The following is a 21824-nucleotide window of genomic DNA, read 5'->3' as shown; positions in this document are numbered from 1 at the left end:
CGAAAACACCAAAGTCACTGAACGTCAAATTTGGTCAAAAAGATTATTCGCTGGCGTCATTTTTCAAGCTAGCTAAGGAATGAATTAACCTTAGCTAAACCTCCCAAACAGCTAACGACAGTTAGCTTATCCTGCTAATGTAGCGTTAGCATACATTCCGCTTGGCTAATACTGCACTGAAATCGTTTTACCACTGTTTAAAACTGTGTCACATTTGAACTCATATGCAAAAGCCCACTGTCAATAATCTGAATATTACGTTAGTGTGGTACACAACTACGGCCTTGCAGGGACAACATTAGCCTGCAGTCGAATGACGTTGTGACTAACTACCGCTGGCTAGCTAGCTTACGCTTCCCCTCCAGAGAGTAGTCGCAGTCGCGTTTGTCAACAAAACGACTCTTAGTGCTAGCCAGGTTGTAGCCTCCGTTATGGAAGTCGTTTTGCCTGGATGAGTGTCTCAATCAATGACAACATCTACGTTCAGCTTCTAGCATTACTCGATCGTGGTACCCGACATTAGATTTATCCAATATCATCACTGAGCCATAAAAAAACACTGTCAGTTGTTTGGCTTCAATGTAATTTACAACATAAAATGACTCAACGTTACCACCAGAAATGCAGCACTACAGCAATTAGACTGCACCCACTGACTGGGGATACAGACTCAGGCTAGTTTAGAGGGGGGTTAGTCCTGAAAGCGAAGCGTTTAACTTTGTTGCTTATTGTGGATTGCACTCTGAAAACTACACAGTTACAGTGTTTTGGTTTTAGGGATCCCATAATCAGGCTCCCAGAGAAGCCAGTGTGTTCATCTGAAGCTAACACTACTCTGCGTCGAAAAGGACGGGTGTGCTAGGTAAGTTAGGTAAACAACGGGACGAGAATGGCTTCCATTTGACAGGTGTTCTGGGCTAAGCAGTTGCTAGCAGCAAACCCATATTTGTGTGTGCTGATGCTGGCAGTGAGTGGCGTTAACAGCCATAGCAGGCTAACACAGACCTGGTGGAGGGCGGTGAGACCGTCTACATTGGCGTAGTTGATGTCAGCGCCCCGGTCAAGCATTCGGAGCACCTCCTCGGTATCGCCGCTTGAGCAGGCGGCCAGAAACACGGCGCCATCATCGAACTTCACCTTCGTCTTCTTCTTTTTCAGAATAGGAGGCTCCAGGTCCGTTTCCGAGCCCAGCCATCGTTTTAACTGCTCATTCCTCTTCTGCTTGGCGTCCGCCATCTTCATCCCCCTCCTGTCTCGGGCTTCTTATCTTTCTCCGAGAGAGGATATACTTTATAGTGGCACTATCCCACAGCGCACTGGGGCGTGGGAAGGGAGGGCTGGGGAGGAGGAGGGGGGCCGAGAGAGAGAGCGAGAGAGAGAGAGGATTGTTTTTCACAATCTCGCGAGATCTGGATCTCAGGAGCTGCAGTATAACGTCATCATCAGCAGATTATGAGGGGAGAGTGAGGAGGGTGATCCCTTATAGACTGTGTACACCAAATAAGACAAGAGAACTTGAAAATATTACATAATATTCAGCTAGCTCACAAGAGGGAAGGCAAGGCAAATTTATTTGTATAGCACCTTTCGGACACAAGGCAATTCAAAGTGCTTCACAGGGACATACAACAAGACACAGAAACATTAAATTGCATGGAAAAGATAGTAAATGCACAAGAAAATAAATAGTTAAAGCATGTGTATAAATAGTTACAAATGAAAAGAAGTTATGTAGCTCTATTATTGGAAAGCCACAGTGAACAGTGGTGTTTTAAGGCCTGATTTAAACGGGAAAAAAAACAGTTTTATCAGACTATAAAGTGTTCAAGAAGCTTGTTCCATAGGTGGAGAGCATAGAAACTGAAAGTCGCTTGCTTGGTTGTGATTCTGGGAATGCTGAGTAGACCTGCAGCAGATGACCTGAGGGGTCTGGACGCCTCATGCCTTATAAGTCAGTCAGTTATGTATTTGGGTCCAAGACCATTTATTGCTTTGTAAGCAAGTAATAGGAGAGACAGAGAAAGGCATTGTTACATGCAGTAGCAAATATTTGGACCGTCTCTTCTCCATTTTACGTTGTACAGACCATTGTTTACAGTGATATTACTGGGAATATAATAGAAGTAAGTCCTCACCTTAAATTCAGCTGGAACATTCATCATTCAGTTATTGTAGCTATTGTAACTTCCCTGATATTTTTGTCTATTAAATGTATTAAACAATATACAGCTAACCACAACCTCTCAACATAAGGTCCAACTTACTTTTCTACCTTTTTGCTTCCAAAGCCTTATCTCTTCGCCTCGCTCTGTTTCTCAGTTGTCATGGAGATGGTTGAGTTGTAGGAGATGTTGTTGTTTTTTTTTCTGATCAGGCTGTCAATCTGCTGTTTCCACAGTCAGTAATTTTGATTTAATGATGAAAGCTCAGTGTGTGAAAATGTAAAATATGATATCTATAAAAGATCAATGTCTTGTGAGTCTGTTTTTAATCGTGTATCAGTCAACAACACCATTAAGACAAAAAAAAAATCATGGAGATGACAATTATTAATGGTCAGACTCTACAGGCCATTCATTCATTACCCATTCATACGCCCACCCAGTTACTTTATGCCACAGATGGAACGCTACAGTTTTCCTATAGGCTGCTTCTTTTTTCTAGGCATTTTCCACAAAGGATAGTGAAAAACAAACAACTGTATGTTCAACGTATATCTTTTCAGTTTGTATTCAATTATATAGCGTAAAGGTGCATTTTTATGTCATTTAAGTCATATTTTAAAATGTGTTATGGTCAATCAGTAGTGATTAAAATGATTCTGTGTCCCTTCTGTCCATGATTTAAGTGCTGCTCTTTGTTGGTAGCATATTATTATTTTCATCTGTACCTAACTTATCTTGTTTCTTTTCCTCTCATGAAATGTCATGCTAACAAAACAAACTTTCAATTGGGAGGTATTTCCCCTTTCCTCCACACATGAACGCATCAAATGAAATCTCTGTTCCGACTATGTCACATGTGACATGTTTAGTTTACGTCTTACAAAAACACTTTTCTCACTGAGGGAAAATAAAAACCTTCTTACCACAAAGTACCTGTTATGATTTGATGGCTAACACTTGAAGTGCGAGGAATGCCTGGTGGACTCAAGCACCGGGGTGGTCCAGCTCAACCTGGAGTAAAAACAAGGTGGCCAGGCATAAAGTGTTTTTTATTTTGGCACCGCCATGTGTTATTGTTGGCAGACACCCATGTGTACTCAGCAGGGGGTGCGGTATTGCCTCCTCGTACGCAAGTTGTGGGTATGAGGCATGCAGCTTTTTTTTTTTTCAATAAGGTGTCATTACAGATTATAATGATGTTATTTTGGGGTTTAAGGATATTTGGACAACAGAAAATGCTGCTGTTTATGATTGATTAGATACCACCCACCTATTGAACTTGAAGTTAACATCCTGAATAACAAGCTGTTCAAGCAGAATCATGATCCAAAACATTTATACAACTGTGACCATGAGCTATTGTGTAAAGTCACGCTACCTCTGTTTTCTCATTTCAGAACTGTTCCTCATGCCGCTGACACTGAATGTAGACAGATTTGAATAATTTATTGTCTGCGAATGCAGTTTATGAGACTCGGGCTGCCGTACAAGAGGCTCTGAGCCAGAACACAGAGGTTAAGACACAGAGTGGAGGAGCGCCTCAGCTGATACTGATCCTTAATGTTACAGAAATGCCATGGGAAATGACTGTGGCTCTACTGAGTCATAGGGACAGTGGAACACCAACAGCGTCAGTGTCAGGAAGTTGTTGGCCAGAGGCTTCAATGCGCTGATATCGGGATGGTTGGAGGGAAAGTGATGTGTAAGCTACTGTTTGGTGGGGAGGGTCAACCTCACGGTGACTGACAGCGCAAGACGAGCCATGTGGGCCGCATCCAGCTCTGACCGTAATGAGCGTGTACTGTGTGCGGGTCTTTGTGTATCTGTGTGTGACACACAAGTGAGTTTTGGAGCTGCAGGCTGTGTTAATACTCGCAGCACAAACAGCAAAAAAACAAAACAAAACGTGATTATCTGACCGAGTGGTTTCAAAAGGTTATAACATTTAAATATCAGGGTTTGAATATGTGCTAGTAATGACATTTTTATGGTCATACCCTCATCTAAAAGAGAGCATGTAACAGGCACATATGCCCTCAGAGTTGAGTGAGGGTTTAGTTCTATCTATTAGCTCACAGTGCAGAAATATTTAACTTTCAAGTTTCAGCCGAGTCAAACATGAATGCAGACATCACATGAAATATCCAATCAAATCTGTCAGTTTTAAAGCTAAATTCAAATACCACTGCCGCCACATGCATTGCCCCATAAGAGAATAGTATGTTGCTCAGGACCAGAAAGAAAAAGTCAGGGGATTTGCATATTTTCAAAGTGTCGTGCATTTTGTCTATTTGCTTAAAATGTACATTGTCAACAGCAGAGTTACACAACAGGGGCCTCTTATTGAAGGCACGGAAACTCCTCAACATATATGTGCATGCTCCACCTGCAGACACTGTAACAAACATCTAGAATGTACAGTAATGCATCCTGTTTATGCCTCCTGCTTTACCCCCTCCGCAGCTGTATTTACCTCAGCGACGTCACTGATGTTTGTTTTAGAGAAGACATTAGTAATTACACCATTCATTAGCTGACCTTACATTGAATTTGTTCATCATGAAATTGTTAGGGAAAATTTCTTTTGCCACGGTGTTGGCTTCCTGCAGATCAATTCAATCAGTGCAAATAATTGATGTGACGCCAGATAACGCATCAGGATTTCATTGTTTGTTATAGCTGATTGGATGTCAGCGGATTCATCAGGAAATGCACTATACAGCACAAGAGAAAAGTCATTTGTCAGCATCACCTCTGACAGGCAGTTGTGATTATTTTGGCTGTCCTCTAGACAAACTCCTGTCTTTCATTAACCTTCAGTTTGATCCCAGATGACAGTTTGCTGTTCTTCCTGTTCCTTGAGAGGATAAAAGTGTCTGCGAGTGACTCAAGTGTATCAATACACAAAAGTACACCGGCGCTCTCTCACTGTCTTCAGCTGCTGAGACTTGCCTGAGCGAGTTGGTTAAAACCCCCTGACAGACCTAAAAGTCATGGCACCGTGGGCGCGCTCCCAGTGGTGTGACATCACTGTCAGAGCCTCGTCACCTATGACTGATCTTCCAGAGGAAGCGCATGTTTACTGCTTTAATTGTGTGTTTTCGCGAAGGTACCGCTCTGTAGTTTGGTTTGTTAAACCAGATGAGGCCCTGAGTCAAGTGTTCTGGAAAGACAGCTGGTGTGCTGCTGCTGATTGTGTGCTTGTTTCTGGGGATGATAGACTTTTTGGTTTGGTATTAATGATACACCATTGTAGGAACATATATGCACAACATATATACTACTGTATGATAACATATTAGCAAATATGATGGATGGATATCAGTCAAATATCAGTTAAAGTTGTTCACCTGTGATACAGTATTTTGGACCCACAGTATGAGTCAAATTTGCCGTCTTTTGATGTTTTTATATTTTGATGGTGAATTCTTGAATTAATTAAAAAGCTATATTTTTGCATATTGGGAAATATGCTTCCCTGCGTTCTTACCATGAGTTAGATGAGAAAATCAATACCACCCTCAAGACTGAACATTAGATATACAGCAAGCAGCCAGTTAGCTCAGCTTAGCATAAAGACTACATCCAGACAGAAAATCTGTTTCCCAGCATCCCTAGGCTAGCTGTTTCCCTCTGTGTGCAGTCTTTATGCTAAGCTAAGCTAAGCTAAGCTAATTGGTTTCTCTCACTTCTGTCTGGTTTACATATTGCCAGACATGAGAATGAAGTCAATCGTCTCATTGACTCTTGGCAAGAAGGGAAACAAATGTGTTTCCCAAAGCGTCAAATATCACCTTGCTCTGTTTTAATTGATATTTGGTGTTTAATTGCCTGAGCTGTGAAGCCCCTGGTAACTTTTTTGAATCATGCTGTAAAACCAAACCTTTATTATCATTTTTTTACTTGCAAGCTGTAATAGAATTGTATTAGTGTGGCTTTCAGTAGTGTTCACATGCTGTTTTTATGGCTATCCCAGCTTCATAATAAGTATTAATGAAGTTCCACAGTAAATAAAGTAAAAATATATAAATATTTTGAATATCATAACAGTCTAGACTAATACTGAGTCTTCCAAAAGTAAGAGCAAACATGGAAAATACATAATTTTCATTGCATTACAGTAACTGTATCCAGTCATATCCACCAGCATGTCAGTGCAGGTGACCCAGACAAGCAGCACTCACTGAGGGTGACTGGTGAAGTGTGGACAACTCAGTCCCATCTGAGAGAAGCCAGACGCCCTGCTCCCATGCTCCCATGTCACCCAATGCCTGTTGTTGGCGCCCGCGACACTGACACACTCATCTCCTTCCCCAACTTACAGGCCCGGACAGTAGCACTATCGAGCAGATAGAAATAGTCACGCTTTGATGTTATCAGAGGGTGCCTAAAAAGTGATGTTGAGAAATACCCTGATTGCTCTGGCTCAGCCCTTTAGACCCTTTCAATTAGTCACTGGTGTACTGAAAGGCTTGTCCTGGCCTGTGGTGTCAGGCGAGACTTAGCAGGTCTACAAACAGCAAAAAGCCAGATTCCGATGAAATATAAAGATATTATTCCTAGAAGAGTTAATCCATAAAGTAGCTGGCCTGAGGTGACATCTCACCCTGGACTGGACCATTCGTCCATCACTGATGATCGAGCCTCCATTTGACTGCATGATAACTATGTCACCAGGGGCTTCAACTGTCGGTGGAATGAGAAAGCAGACTCTGCCCAAGGTCAGCCCTGTGTCGGGCAGTTACGAGGAAGAAAGGACACCAAATTGGCAGAGAGACGGAGAGGCAGTTGAGAGAATGGCAGGTGGGGTAAGGAAGGGGGGGCCGGATTGTTTTAGACCATTCTCATCAAGACGAATAATAATAGCAACTTAATCTTGCCCGTGGTCACACGGTGTGGCCTTCTCCTCAGCTGCGGGTGCTACTTTACATGCTCTTAAATTCATTCTAGGTCTCTTAATCATTTGGTCCAAATAGATTCAGCATTACAGCAACACATCATGTGTCGCACAGAAGAGACACTTTGAGACACTATTCGCATTTTTGGGTCAGGGCTGAAATGCACAGAGTGGCATCCCAGAGAGAGAGAGTCACAGCTGACATTGGCACATGTGATCAGGAACACTGTGAAAGCCCTCTCAAAAATACCTTTTGACGAAATGATCTCTGCCACCTGGCAGTCTGCATAATCCGTGTTAACATTTAAGCAAGAGCATCTCTGAGATATCTCAGCAAGAGCACCCTGCACCAAAAAAGGGGTGCAGGACATGTCGGGGAAGATAGTGGAGGGTTGGGGAGTGTTCATGAGGTGATCCACTCCCAGACGACAGCTGAGCTGTAACCCTGGACAGAAATAGGGCAGTCGCTTTCACTTAGCAAGGGCTGTACAGCTTGACCATCACTTGATTCGGCTCTTTCAGTCCCGAGCCATTATGCTGGCATGACAACAATGGATGTTTGATTGTGCTAACTCAATTCAAACGTATGGTGACGGCAGTATGTCAGCTATGCGCAAACGAACAGCGGTGCGTTAGCCTATGATGCAGACACATTTAATTCTGGTATGTGTGTTTCTTTAAGGCCAAATGAGTAGTGACAGCCTAATAAGACAAGGCTATTTGAGTGACCTTGTTTCCTAGAGAAAAGAGGCTAATAATAGGCCAAAATCTGGAGCTGCGGTGAAGCCTGTAATGGGTTACTGCTAAAAGCTACTATGAATCATTCCAGCCAGGCAAGCCATGGAAAAAAAGATCATCAATTTTTGCTGTCAAAAATAAACGTCATATTCCAGCCGGATGAAGATGAGCATACTTAATGACTTTATACTGATTTTGGAGGAGCCTGTAAGGAAAGTGATTACAAGATTACAAATGAGCAGACTGTAATTTTATTAAAGGATAGCTTCACATTTTTTCAAGTCTGCCTTAAAACAGTCCTCACGTGCCTACATACACGTTGAGATCGAGGTATCGGTCACTGAAATAGTTCCTCCTGTCTGTACTGGCAGTGAAAACATTTCCTCCTGAAATGAGTGCAAGAGAAGGTCAAAATCAGCAGTCCTCAAAGCTAGTATGAGCAGTCTGTGTAGTCTGAAGTAATTATGAATCTTTCATTGTGTGGGTGTGTGTAGTTATTGCATTGGTACGGACCTGAAAAAAAAATCTATCTTTTAAACATGCATTAATTGAACTCAGGGCAGCACAACAAGCCGGTAATCCCACAATGACATATTGATTTGCTGAACATGTTGCTTATTTTCACATCCAGCAAATACGGAGCAACATTAGGATCCATTTACAGTAGTATTCAAGCCCACCTGATGAATGGAAGTCCAACATTTGTTCTCACTCTAGCTCTGGTCTCTTCTCCACCAGCTCCTGAGGGAAATATATAGCTGCTAAATGCTGCACCATGTTCACCAGCTGGTTGCTAACTTTGCCTCTCTGGCCTTTGGTGGTGGGCAGGTAGCGTATATTAGGTACTGTATATCAGTTTTTGCTTAAAACAGGTGCCCACTGCAGTTGGAAACCAAAACAGTACGGGAGTTGCGTGCCAAAAAAACAAAATAATCTAAGGACGTGAAAGACACTAAAACTGTGGGTTCATCACTATTAGTGCCCTCTTCTGCATTCACAGTCATGTGATCCTTTATTAATGTTGAAATGTTGTTAATTAGATGTACTACAATGCAGTATCAGAAATTGCAATAAGTGATTTCTATCAGCACTGAAAAGGATATTCCCACACTTGGCACTTCTCATCTCTGAGATCATTTTAAAGCGTTGGTTCTCCTGTTTTAGACTTCGTGATTTAGCTATTGCAGCCCTCTGCCCTCATTATTTCCATTCACCTTGATGAAAAGATGCATGAGTGGAAAAACAGAGCCGCCATCAGTCCTTAAAGCCTCGGCCCTATCAGGTTTAAATACCACTTACACATTGTGAACTGAACTCAACCCTGTGGATGATCAGGGGGTGCGAGCCCAGTGGGTGCATTCTCTGAGGTCAGAGGTCGCAGACCATCTCATTTGTCATGGGCAGCACTTCAAGGCACATCACTTCACATGTGGACAGGTTCATATTTCAATTAACAGGTGTCGTATATCTCGTTTCGTAACTGTGCTCATCTCCCACGACCTTGGTAATCCTAAAATCTACTACAAGTTACAATGGATACAGTGTTCCCCCTGACTAGCATATATCATATTCAGTTTGCTTCAGCCAGAGGTTAAAACCTCTCTTTCTAGGGATGTCTTTGGATACATTACATTTCTGAGGGCTACTCAACAACCCATAAAAGGTTATTTTGCGGTAGTTGTCTTTAAATCGAGCAAATCAAATCCATCTCAGACTGGAATTACTGGCAAGAATTGTGTCCAGCATTAAAATCCAGCTTTTAACTCTCCCCTATTATACAGAAATGATGTTCCATCCACACACAAAGGAAGCCCTCAAGCAGCAGCTTAAAAATAGTGTTACTTGCTCTCCTCTCCCTCTTGCAGTGAAGCCACCCACATATGATTATTACCCTTTGTGCAGCCAGCGGACGGTATTATCAGCACTAACCTTTGCAGCACACTGTATGAGCTAGAATAAAGCTTATAGGCATAAAGATTGCTTTAACTCACATGTTGGGACAATCAGTTATAGTGCTCAGAGGCAAAACACCAGCTTAAAAGAGTTTAGAGCAGAGCTGTCTGTCTGACTGGATTTCAGCTGGATATTTATGTAAATCACAGACAACACAGAAGAAGAGAAAAATCAATCATACTCTTGATATTAAACATAATCCTATTCAAGGTTTTGATTGTAAAAGCTACAAATGCAAACAAATGTTGTTCTTTGTTAAGGAGATGGGAGCCGTTTTAATGAACTGCTATCAGTAATGTAGTTTATACTCAATACTCAATACTCAATGTATACTCGTGGCCAGAGTGAATATAAATGAGATGCATTTTGAATGCTGTGGATGAGTCTGGCTACCTGTCCAGTACAACAAGACACACTCAGCATGGCGTTTGGGGGAAACTGTCAGTTTCCATGCAGCCACCCACTGTAGCGTTTGATTCGGCTGTGTTATCTGCAAGGCATGGGCCTCCCAGCAAGGTGTGGCTGTGTCGCAGCTGACAGGGTGACGACTGAAGCTATTTGTCACATGTGGTACCTGTCAACAGCCCCGACCTGCTCTTACCTGAGCCGCAGAGGAGGACGATAGCAGGAAGGGGTGTTGGTGCTTGAAGAGAGGGTAATTTCCCCTTTCCCTGGTCTGAGCTTCCAAACACAGACAGAACAGAGCGCATTTCACCTGTCACATGGGATCAGCACCAGTACAATCCGGTTTTGTCTCCGGTGTACTGGAAACATACCAAAATGTTCAGAGTTCAAGGTTTTTGGGTGCCCCAAAGGTAGACTGATTTTCCAGCCTCATGTCTTAACTCCTAAAGTAACCTTTTCTCCCAACCATAAAATCTGTCTGATCATATCATAAGGAAGGAAGGAATAAGGAAAAGTTTGACTATATATCATATAGTATCTCGTCTAACTCTTGGAAAGAAAGCGTATTCCCAAAGCGTATTTCCTATTTAAATGTTATCATGTTAAAGATCTACACTGGTTTTCATAGAGATGAACAGTTTGTGAACATTTTGAGAATACAAAACAACAAAGCAGAAGTTGTGAGTCAGACAAAACAAGTCCCTACACTGCAGCAGCTAAAAAAAAAAAAAAATCCAGTTTGACAGATGAATCAACACAAACAAACATGACATGGAAAGCGGGCAGGAAGTGTAACCCAAGTTAAACAATCAGATTTATTTTGAAAGCCTGCGTGACATCATCATAACAACCTCCAGTGGCGGGCCGGCGCTAAAAATAGCAAAGATGTCAAAGCCCTGGTACATATATGTCCATGAAGTGTGCGGAGAACATTCCCCAGATAACAACAGATGGCTCGGAGATTGGAGCCTCGTGAGGGAAGGGTGAAGAGCTCGCCCACACGCGCCTGATGCAACTGACTGCAGGCGCTGGGAGCTCACCTGGTAAAAGGCCAATGCAAAAGGCTCCAAAGTAATTGTTCTGGAGGTTAAAGGGGGCGTATGGATTTGTTTTGGCCTACTGCGCATTGTGTACATGAAGTGGTTCTTGACCCTTATCGCAGAGGCTGTGATGGAAAAAATTAGCCAGGCTTGCTAAAACAGCTGCGTGTAAAGACATCTGTTATTTTGTGTGTTTGGGACATTCTGATTGGTCAGAGCTACCAGGATGGAGCACGTCCAGCCGATGTGTGCGGAAAGTGTCACAATAAAAAAGGTTTCACTCTTAGCCAAACATAACTTGCAAAAGATTACTTCTGCATCTCGTGTTGCTATCGTGAAGTTGCATTTCCTCCCCATTTCTGCTTTTGCTTCGCAAACAAAAGGGGAACTTTACAGCAGTTCCGCAATTGTTAGTAACACTCTAAAATTCAAAAAGCGCCTAGTTTCAGCAGACTCGATGAGTACAACAAGGCAGAATAATCCGGGAAATCCTATCTTTAATAACAAGCCGTTCCAGCTCCTGATGGATGGAAGCCTTATTTCAGCTCAATGAAGTCATCAGTGTCGTGTGTTTCTCTGATGTGCATGATGAGTTTGGCCAAAGCCTGGCTCCGCTCCTACTCCCGGGCTTCTCCGCTCCTGTAGGAGGGAGGAAAAAAGCATAAGGGGGGGAAAAGGAAAGAGTCCACGACATCATCTCTCCAGGCCTTTTAAGGAGCTCTCCAGTGGAGGGCTGAGAGCGCTGGCCCACTTTCCCATCAGAGCTTCCCAGCGCTGTCTCCTCTCCCCCTGGGAGCCTGGAACACAGAGTGACTGAGCGCAGACTTATAGACACACCAGGAAACACAATAAGGATATAGTATACTTTAAAAACATACCCAAAAATACTCTGAATATACTTTAAAACAGGGAGGATAAACTACACGAAACACAAGACAGCGGCATGATGTGACGGCCATTTGTCATGTGCACTTACAGACCACAAGTTTTAACATGTACTTATCATGATGTCAAGGTCACACTTCATCATCTTTTGGACATTTTAATATGTGTGCAGGCACAAGCAGAGACAGGGAGAGAAGTGAGGGGACGCGAGTTGCTGACTGCAATCATATTCATCATTATATTCCCAGATGTTGTCAAGGGCCGAAGCATGCTGGAGCTCAGTGTTCCAGAGCCCATCAGATAGACACACTGGAGAAAGTAGGGGAGGAAAAAGCGAGGAATAAAGAAGGCTGTGCTGTAGCGGTGACCCTCTCCGGCTTTATCGCCGCCGATGTCAGCCAGACCCCACAGGGGCCCCAGTTCTCACCTCGCTGTTACTGCCTCATACGTGAACCCTGACCGGAGTCGACCCGCGCACACATACGCACACGCTTACGCAGAAAGGATGCGATGGAGGGAAATAAGCAGGGGTAGGGGGGGACCAAGAGCGAGATGGAACAAGAGGAGAAGGAGGGTGATGAAGCAGATTGTGTGGGCGAGATGAGTGTGTGTGTGTGTGTGTGTGTGTGTGTGTGTGTGTGTGTGTGTGTGTGAGTGAGATTGATCGAGGGGAAGTACCAGTTGCATGTGTGACAGCGCAGACAAATGGCGAATGAAAGGCTGTTTTGTTGGCAAATTTGGCCCTGCTGTACTGCCAGATCAGCTCCATGAATTCAACGTTTTAAGTGCAGCTTTGGGCTCCTCAACCTGCTCCATAAACAGCAACGCCTGCTGAAATGCATAATGAGGCCTATGCGCTGGATGGAATCATTTTGTTTGTGGTTTTCTTCAACCAAATCCGATGATGCAACCCATTTAGTCAAAATTTGACATTACAATAAAAGATAAAAAAGAGTTTATATCCCGAGTGCTGATGATGCTCACAAGCAAAAAACAGAAATCTAACTAAGTGGGCCAACATGTACCAGCACCCTGAAACTCAAACACCTCAAGGGAATTCATTCATGAATGATTTATTTGATCAGTCACAGTTTATTTCATTATTCACTGCTGTGACATGTCAAAGTGTCGAACGTAAATGAGTTGGATTCTCGCAGAACATTGGGGACTTTTCCTAAATTCTTCTGACATCATTTTTCATTGCGCCTAAAAGAAAAGTGAGAGAAAAGGGCATCATTTTTAGACTGTTTGGATCCAGTTCATCTATGTGAAAGGAAGAGCAATGCAATCTGGGAGTAGAGACAATATGTCCGCGGCACTCACTTTTGCATTATCCTGTGGCCCCAACTCCAAGCCCAGATGGAAGTTGACAGAGCATGGGACAGCTGCAAGGCCCATTGCTATGTGGTAAATGCGTGCTGAAATAGCCAAATTAATGGATGCGGCTGAAGTCCAAACCAGAGTTCAATACCGGGCTACATTTTAGTGCTATGAGCTGTCACCCACACAGGCAGACATCAATATTTACTGCTGCTATGGCACAGAGACAGGCAAAAAAGAGGGGCTGGCAGCCATTTTGGTACCTCCCATTCCCAGGGATGAGTTCATGCCAGTTTCAGGAAATCCCACTTTTTGTGGTGACATATTAGGTATATGTCACACTTTCAAGCGTCTTTGAGAGATGTTCACTGTAAAGTGATTGCATATTAGAAATCTGGTATCTGGTATGTAAAATTCTTAATAAGTTTTTAAAAAAATATCAGGAAAAAAAGAAAAATCAAGGTGTTGTGACCCCAGTCTGAAATGTGACTTTGAAAATAGGGCTATGTTGTCTGAATTTACAGCTGCAAAGTATAATGTTAACTGGCATACTTCCATATGTTACGTAAATGTTACAGTATATGGAAGTATGTGTGTGAATACATTATTTACTACTTTGATTTATTTTTATTTAAGACACAGGTCTGAGTTGCCTGAATGCATCATGAAATGGAGAATATCGGTACATTTGAGGATTTCACAGGAAAATGGTGGGATAGAGAGAGCTATTTGAGGCTCCTCGCACAGGGATATAAAAGGTAAGACCTGTTACCTTGAACCACATTTCTCTTGACTTGCAGATTTATGGGCCTCGCAGCTGCTTCTCGAGGAAGACACTTTTCTGCCTCATGAGCCCAACAGAGTTTTCTCTCGTTGCCATGGCGACCGCACTTCTGTATACCTCACAAAACCTTTCGCGCCCCCTTCGGCCTCTCCGCCTACCGGGTTTAGCAGATCTGCTCCTTCTGCTCAGGGAAACTTCAATTACCGGCAACACTTTTTCAACCACCGCAAGGCCTATTATGGTCAAATGGGACGGTGTGGCCGGCCGGGAACAGCATCTCCTCCCCTGTAAATCTGAGAGCGTTGTCTCATGCTCAGGGTGCTGTGACAAGACAAGGTCGAGGGGTCGCGCCTCCAGGTGATGTGTTTCCATAAGGCCGAGGAGAGGAAATGCACATATATGGTGTGGTCTTTATTTATTGCCAGCTCTTTTACTGGATCACTGCAAACTCTCCTCCTTCTGTAAGCTCCGCACCTCCTCTAAAGCACTGAAGCTCGGTATCTGCCTCTTTAAAATATGTGGGATTTAAGTCTTGGATCTTATAAGAACTTTTATGATTTTATCTACTGTGTGTCAACAGAATAAGTTATAATATGATTGTGTTGGGTTTTCAGTCCTCGACAGAAGTTGGCCTGAAAATACCACGACCCAAAACAGTAACCTGAGAGCGTTTAACTTGAAATGGCTGAGAGGTCTGGACTTTGTTAGATGAACTTGACAGTTAGCAACACAAAAGGATTGTATGCTTTAGTGGGCTCCCGAACAGAGCAGGAAATCAGGGACGATTCAGCAGCCTTAACGTGTTTCCTATGCAGACGGTGACCGGGTGCCCCCAGTGACCCGAAACACAAACACAGGTTTATCTGAAAGCTTATCATCCAAACCGGGGTCCCCGCACAGTGCTTCCTCTGTCTGTCTCTCTCCTGTAGATATTGGCACTTGCAGTCTATAGCTACATCCCGCGCATTTATCTGTTGGCTAATAAACTCCCCACACTTGTCACGCATTAACCGAAAGGGGAAGGGCAACGAAAAGTGAGAGTGTTTTGTACAAGACAACAGATTGGGCTCTGGACTAGTTCCTGCATGTAATGACTCTTTAATGGAGCAGGCTCCATTTGTCACTACAAGAGCATTAGGGAATAAGTCCAAACACCAACTGTATGTCTTCATTCATTCCAACACAGACCTTTTTCCCATTCTTCATCTTCTACTTCACTGCTGTATGAAAGAGGCCTACTTTAAAGCTGTACTATGCAATATTTCTGAATAAATCCATGGATCAAATCATTACGTGTAATGTGAACGGGGTAACTCGTAGTGACAAACCAACACTGAATTATCACATAGTGAAGCGTTTAGCAGCTAAAGCGCCAGATATTTGCTTCAGGAGTTGGTGGAGACCAAAACAGAGCAACAACATGAGGCAATACTGCACTTAAATTCATCAGGTGGCCATAAACACGAATCCAAACGGGTGCTGATGTTGCTCTGTGTCTGCTTGATGTATAGTTAGCTAGCTAGGTGATAATGTGTCAGCATTGCCTTTAAAGTTACACACTTTGGCCACTGCCCCCAAGTGGCCATAATGCTCTTAATAAAGCTTTATTTTGTGCTGCAAAAAAAGGGAAATCTATAAAAACACCATGACACTATGGAGGAAGATGGGCGACTGACTACCATAAACATTTAAATCTACGGTTTCACACAAACGGTGGTGGCTCCACCCACACCAATGTGGTTTGAATTTGAGAGTCCAGCCAATATTCAAGTCGAGACTGAAAGAAGCAAAAACCATTATCAATCTAGAACAGCTCAGCCAGCGGCCCCGAGGGGAGTACGCATTCCCTCTGACAATAAAAGAAGCCAGGTGCCTGTTCACCCGTGGCCGACACTGTAAACACCAGCCTTGCTGTAGTAAATGTCAGGCATAGGTTGGCACTGCACACTGCACACATGCCTCACACCACTGTATACAGATTCCCAGGATGATATCTATCTACAGTCCTTCTCTGACCCAGGAATGGCCCCGCTTCTTCCCTCCTTTACGGGTAAGACCTTGAAGCCGACACTCTTCTCTCTCCTCTCTAGTGTCGTACTGCAGGATGTGGTGTGCTTGAGATTCTTGACAAGTGTCCCTGTCGAGGCTCTAGAGAAGGCGCCTGGTACAATTCTTCACTCTCACATCAATCTGGTTGAGTCAATCACCACAAAGACTCCATTTGTTTTCGTCAACTGCACATCCATCTCGTGAATCTTGAGAGAGCGCAGCGGGGACCGTTTGACGCCAGCTTCCTCCCACAAACAGCAGGGTCTAGTTTGGTCCCATCAAGTTTGTCCAAAATTGTGGTCAGATCAAAGACTGCCTCTTGTGTAGGACTACGGTTTGATATTTGATGTCCTAAAACCTCCCCACTTCCTTTTTCCCATGTCATGTCCCATTCCCATACCCTGACCCTAAGCCCCTCATCCCCAAGCAGCGCTGAATCACATGATCTCTGCGGTTTGACTAACCACAAGCTTAAAAATGAGGTTTGACCAAACCAAGATGCAGTGAGTTTGTGTAATTTGATGTAAACTGTCGGCCTGTGATGCAGCATAAAGCACTGATCCCCCTCAGGCACCATGTGGTCGATGATACAGTCGTGCCCCCAGCTGAGATGGCAATGATGTCACACTTGAAATTGTTTTAGCACTTTCACCGACACTGGAGGGTGCTGTTGTGTTGGGATTTAGAGAAGCGGATGAGGCTGGGACTGGCTTTGACTCAAAACGAGTGCGGTCTTACATTAACCAGGCCACTGGGACACATCACTGTTTACGAGGGGTTTAATGTGATGTGGTTTATCATTTGATGGATTATATAATTCACTAACAAAATCAAACTTCAGTGTAGTTTCAAATCTATATCTGTTGTACTGTAAATACAATCATTCAATACACAGTGCAGCTTAACATAATTTCTAGAAGCATCCCTGTAAAGAAACAACGATTTTTTTGCAACTTTATCCTGGCCATTACCCTCGTAGTTGGCAGCAGATCAGTGCTGTTGCGTCCTCTGGTTTTTGTTGTTTAGACAGCTACTCTTCCTCCTCTGAAAATGCAATTAATCATCCAAGGTAGTGTGCAGGAAAAAAAAAAACCCATTCTCTATTTATAAATGTTTCCAGATTTTCAGTGTTTGACCACTATTTGTTTCTTAAAAACAGTTTGAGTGGTTAAAGGATGAAGTAATCACTTTTAAATGCCATTTTTCAGTGATATAGTTCATGTAAAGAGGTTGTTGTTGTCGTAATAAAATAGCCTTACACCTGAAGTCACAACTGAAAACAACTATGGGCTGCAAAAAAAGCCTAATGATTTACTGTTCTTCTTATTTTTGATTGGAATATTTCAAAGTGAGGAGTTCATGTGAAGCTTCTTTCCTCCTTATAAGTGCTGTGTCACCATTTCACTTTCTTCATCCTTTCAACAGCCCGGTTTACTTCAGTTTGCCATCAGTGGCTAAAGCTTCATTGTATATATTATATATAACACTGCCACTTGTACTTTGAAAGTTTTGGTAATTGATTGCTGTCGTGTACAAAACCAGGATGTGCTTGTCTGTGACTGTTGCTCCTCCAGAACTGTCCATTTTCTTGGAATGAGCTTTAGTGTTATTTCTCAGTGTGGCTAGTGGTACTGATGTGTCTCTGAAACAGGTATGACCACAGAACAGGGAAGTGACAGAAAAAACCTGACCTATTTAAAAGTGCATAATGGCATCTGCCTCTTAACTATATATTAATACTGTATCATCCTGTCTAAAACCTTCAACTGACTTATACATATTTCCAGAAACCCCAAAAATGCAGTATTAGACATGACAGCACACTAATTTTACCTCGCCATCTTTTTTGGAAAACACACACTAAACACTAAAGCTTAAAACAGTTTTCAGGACTTAATCATCTACCGAAGAGCTGCCTGCATACCGTCAGCCAATAAGCGAAAGAAAACAGGTCATTTCTAGTGCTTAATTTCTTATTTTCAATTAAGACACAGTTATTTCTACCGACAACAACAGAATCCAGGAGAGCAAAATGTAAAATGGAGGTAGAGCGAGGACAACTGTCGTAAATCTTACCACAAAGCACGTCCGAAGTGTCGTGCAGCAGCCCCTGATGTTCGCCGTGTGAAACCCTGTCGGTCTCTCCGTACGGCACCCTAGCTGAAGACGGTATGTACCACAGCCTGATCCGTTAAAATAGTAGAAATTAAACGTATTCCCCCCTTTTCTAATGTAACTGTTGTTCCCTGTGTGTTTCAGAAACATGCCAGCTAAAGGTCCTCTGCAGTCTGTCCAGGTTTTTGGACGTAAAGTAAGTAAAATATAGAAAGTATATCCACGTGTGGTGTTGAGGCCACCCTGTGTTGCTAGCTTTCATTAGCTTAGCTAGCTATCATGAAACTGCGGTGTGTCGTAGTTTAACACTGGTATACCCCAGTATTTTAACAGTTAACGTGGAGCAGTATATCTCTAAGACGTATTGAAAGGTTGCTTGATGCTCCATTGCTGTGTTCTGTGGTTGTAAATCACATTTGAGATTGATGCGGGTTAGCTACCGGTTGACTTTACTGTGGATCAGTCTGATAGCCCTGTTGCTAGCAACGATTGAGCTTCTGAAAATGATGAAATTCATATTAACTATTAACGTAGGAATACCTTCCCACGTTCCTGTACACAGATAATACCGTACTTGATTGTAAAGATCGGCATCCCTAATCAAACCCACTACGAGTTTCATCAACCAAATGGTTGAAATCACTCAGGAAGACTTTTCTCTGCCCTAATATATGTGGGTTACGTGGAATATAACTTTAAATATGTCATCTGATGTTTCTGTGACAGAAAACCGCCACAGCAGTTGCCCACTGCAAGAGGGGGAATGGCCTGATCAAGGTGAACGGCAGACCCCTGGAGATGGTGGAGCCTGCTACTCTCCAGTACAAGGTGAGTCCACATGAGATCTGCCCATACATTGTAATAGAGGGTACTACATCTGGAGTTAGTGAATGGTGCAGTGCAACATGACGTGGGTGTCGTTATGCATTTCAAAGACAGTGCGTGGATGCCAGTTGTCGTTCTTGGCCTAGCAGCTGATAACACTATCATACAATAATTATTTTAGAATGAGATTTTAGTGCAGATGATGGCCTGCGTCCTGCTACACTCCTGTGTGTCTGAGGCTGGAAGGCCTTCAGTAATGTGCTCTGAATATCAGTGTGCTGTATGCAGTGAGGACATAGTCTGTAAAACGCCTATATACATGTAGGTGTCCTGTTTGTTTCTAAATCTTGATGTCTAAGAGAATGTCTGACATTTGATCTTTTTTTTAGCTTCTGGAGCCAGTGCTGCTGCTGGGAAAGGAGCGTTTTGCTGGTGTTGACATCAGAGTCAGAGTGAAGGGTGGTGGACATGTCGCTCAGATCTATGGTGAGCAGAACAATCTCTTCTCAACTGTGAATTTGTTGCTTTATATTTATCAGCAGTCAATGTTTTTTTTTTTTTTTTTTAGTATTTTTCTTCCACTGTATAATTATTGTTTGTTGTCTTCAGCTATCCGTCAGTCCATCTCCAAAGCCCTGGTTGCCTACTACCAGAAGTGTGAGTATGAGTTTGCTGAATGCACAAACATCACCCATACATTTGTGAATGCGCATGCTGTGAATGTCTGAAGGTCCTGATGCAGGGGAAGAGGAAGTGCATTCTAAGCACGTGTCGCATTTCAGGACAATAGATGCCTTTGTGAAAGAGAAATTGCTTTATTCTTATTCCAAAGCAAACTTGCTTGCCTAAACAAACCCATATTTTGCATAGAAGGTGGGATGACCCCACTGATGGTTACACTGATACATGGATGTTAACTGAGCTACAAATCTGTGGACATCCAAGATGGCTGACAAGTTGTCAATTAAGAAATCGCACTTGGGAGAAATTTCTGAAACGTAAGCATCAGAAATACTGGAGTACAGTGTTTCCCAATCCCGCTCCTGTTGGTCAACATCAGCTCACCACCAAGCTCTGCAGAAGCCTGATAACAACATGATCATTTGAATCAGGTGTGTAGGAGCTGGAAAACGTCTTAAAGCATGCAGGGCAGTGGGCCTCCAGGAGCTGGAGTGGGAAACGCAGCACAAGGCGTTCAAACCTGAAGCGCTGTTATAAGAAATACATTAACATACACGTGTAACTGTAGAGCTATATGGGCTGTATTAAGGATTTAAGGATATGAGCTGAATGCAGAGTTTGGCTGTTTAATTCACCGTATAAGAAAATTGTCAGTGATTCAACTACATTTTTAAACCTGGACTGAATGTCTACTACACGGATGAATATGGAGAATGGGACATGAGTGCTATGTTAGCACAAAAACTACCTGTAGGAAGCGTTTATTTCTACCCACTTTATTATTACTCTACAGAGAGCTAAACAAGAAAACCAAGTTCTGTTAGTGTTAACAAAAGGTCACTTCTGCTTGGGATATGAAGATGTGAATCTACATAGAACAGTTTTACTGCACACAGTATTCTGTACAAACAGGTATACAGGATGTAATTACACCTTGGACAGAGAAGAACTTACAGAATAACCGCAAGTGTTTTTGTCTTCCTGCAGATGTGGATGAGGCCTCCAAGAAGGAGATCAAGGACATCCTGATCCAGTACGACAGGACCCTGCTGGTCGCCGATCCACGTCGCTGCGAGTCCAAGAAGTTCGGTGGACCTGGAGCTCGTGCCCGCTACCAGAAGTCCTACCGTTAATCCCCCTGTACATTTTCATAATAAATTGGAGGAACAAAGAACTTCATTTGTCTTTTCTTTTATTCATAAATCTGGTGGTGGTTTGGTTTACGTACAACCTCTCCAACAACCAGAGACGTTTGCTGGGTGCAACAGCACTCCTGCTTGAATAAGACCAAGGTAGCTGTTCTTAAAGTAAACTTGACCTCTGAGGACAACAAAGGGAAACTTAAAGTGAACCAAAACTAAAATGATGTCGCCACTGATGCTCATACCTTTCACATAAGTGAAACAATTACTACACTCCCACATTTACTGCCCTATCATGTCCAGCTCTATAGATGACATTTGCTGTGGAGTTTTAAGAATATTTTTAATTTTCAGACATGATTCCTAAAATTTGTTAAAATCTTTCTTCTCAGAATTCTGAAGTTCAAGTCTTTGACAGGAGTATGATTGTTTGGTAAAACAAAATCTAAAATCAGTGGTCAGAACAGGCATAGACCTGTTTCATGTCACCTGAGTTGTGTTAATAGTATTGCAGACAGGTGTTTTTAATAATACCTGCACCCTGAAACCGAAGAAGCTAATTGGGATCCAGCCATCGTTAAGATAATTATTTACAGATGTGCTTTGTCGTTAGTGACATGTCATCATGTCACCAGGGAAAAAGCTGTTGCAGCATGTGCAGTGGGAATCAAGAGGTGACTAATTTGATTTAAAATATACTAACATTAATTTTTCAAATACATGAAAGTTCACCTGTGAGTTAACTTAAAAAATAAACACAACACAAAACAAAACGATTTTCTGTAGGTTGATTTAATTTTATTTCTAAAAGCAGTCACACTTCAT

At 42.8% G+C, this 21824-nt stretch overlaps 2 protein-coding genes across 4 annotated transcripts in view; one reads left to right on the top strand and one right to left on the bottom strand.

The window, feature by feature from the left end:
- The window catches only part of ppp1r12a (protein phosphatase 1, regulatory subunit 12A), a 48541-nt gene extending 47221 nt beyond the window's left edge, over window positions 1-1320 (bottom strand). For all 3 annotated transcript variants that reach the window (XM_070853537.1, XM_070853538.1, XM_070853536.1), the window contains exon 1: window positions 1006-1320. In XM_070853537.1, the coding sequence (XP_070709638.1) occupies window positions 1006-1242 (237 nt within the window). In that variant the 5' untranslated portion in view covers window positions 1243-1320. The remainder of the gene's footprint in view (window positions 1-1005) is intronic.
- A 17011-nt stretch (window positions 1321-18331) lies between these two features.
- Window positions 18332-21031, top strand: rps16 (ribosomal protein S16). The gene is made up of 6 exons (XM_070853449.1): window positions 18332-18405; window positions 18496-18547; window positions 19078-19179; window positions 19566-19662; window positions 19786-19833; window positions 20845-21031. The coding sequence occupies exons 2-6, from the start codon at window positions 18500-18502 to the stop codon at window positions 20988-20990; spliced, it is 441 nt and encodes a 146-aa protein (XP_070709550.1). The 5' UTR covers window positions 18332-18405; window positions 18496-18499; the 3' UTR covers window positions 20991-21031.
- Window positions 21032-21824: the final 793 nt, after the last annotated feature.

Source organism: Pempheris klunzingeri, chromosome 22 (assembly GCF_042242105.1).
Source record: "Pempheris klunzingeri isolate RE-2024b chromosome 22, fPemKlu1.hap1, whole genome shotgun sequence".
Lineage (NCBI taxonomy): Eukaryota > Metazoa > Chordata > Actinopteri > Acropomatiformes > Pempheridae > Pempheris > Pempheris klunzingeri.
This window is presented reverse-complemented; position numbering and strand designations above follow the sequence as displayed.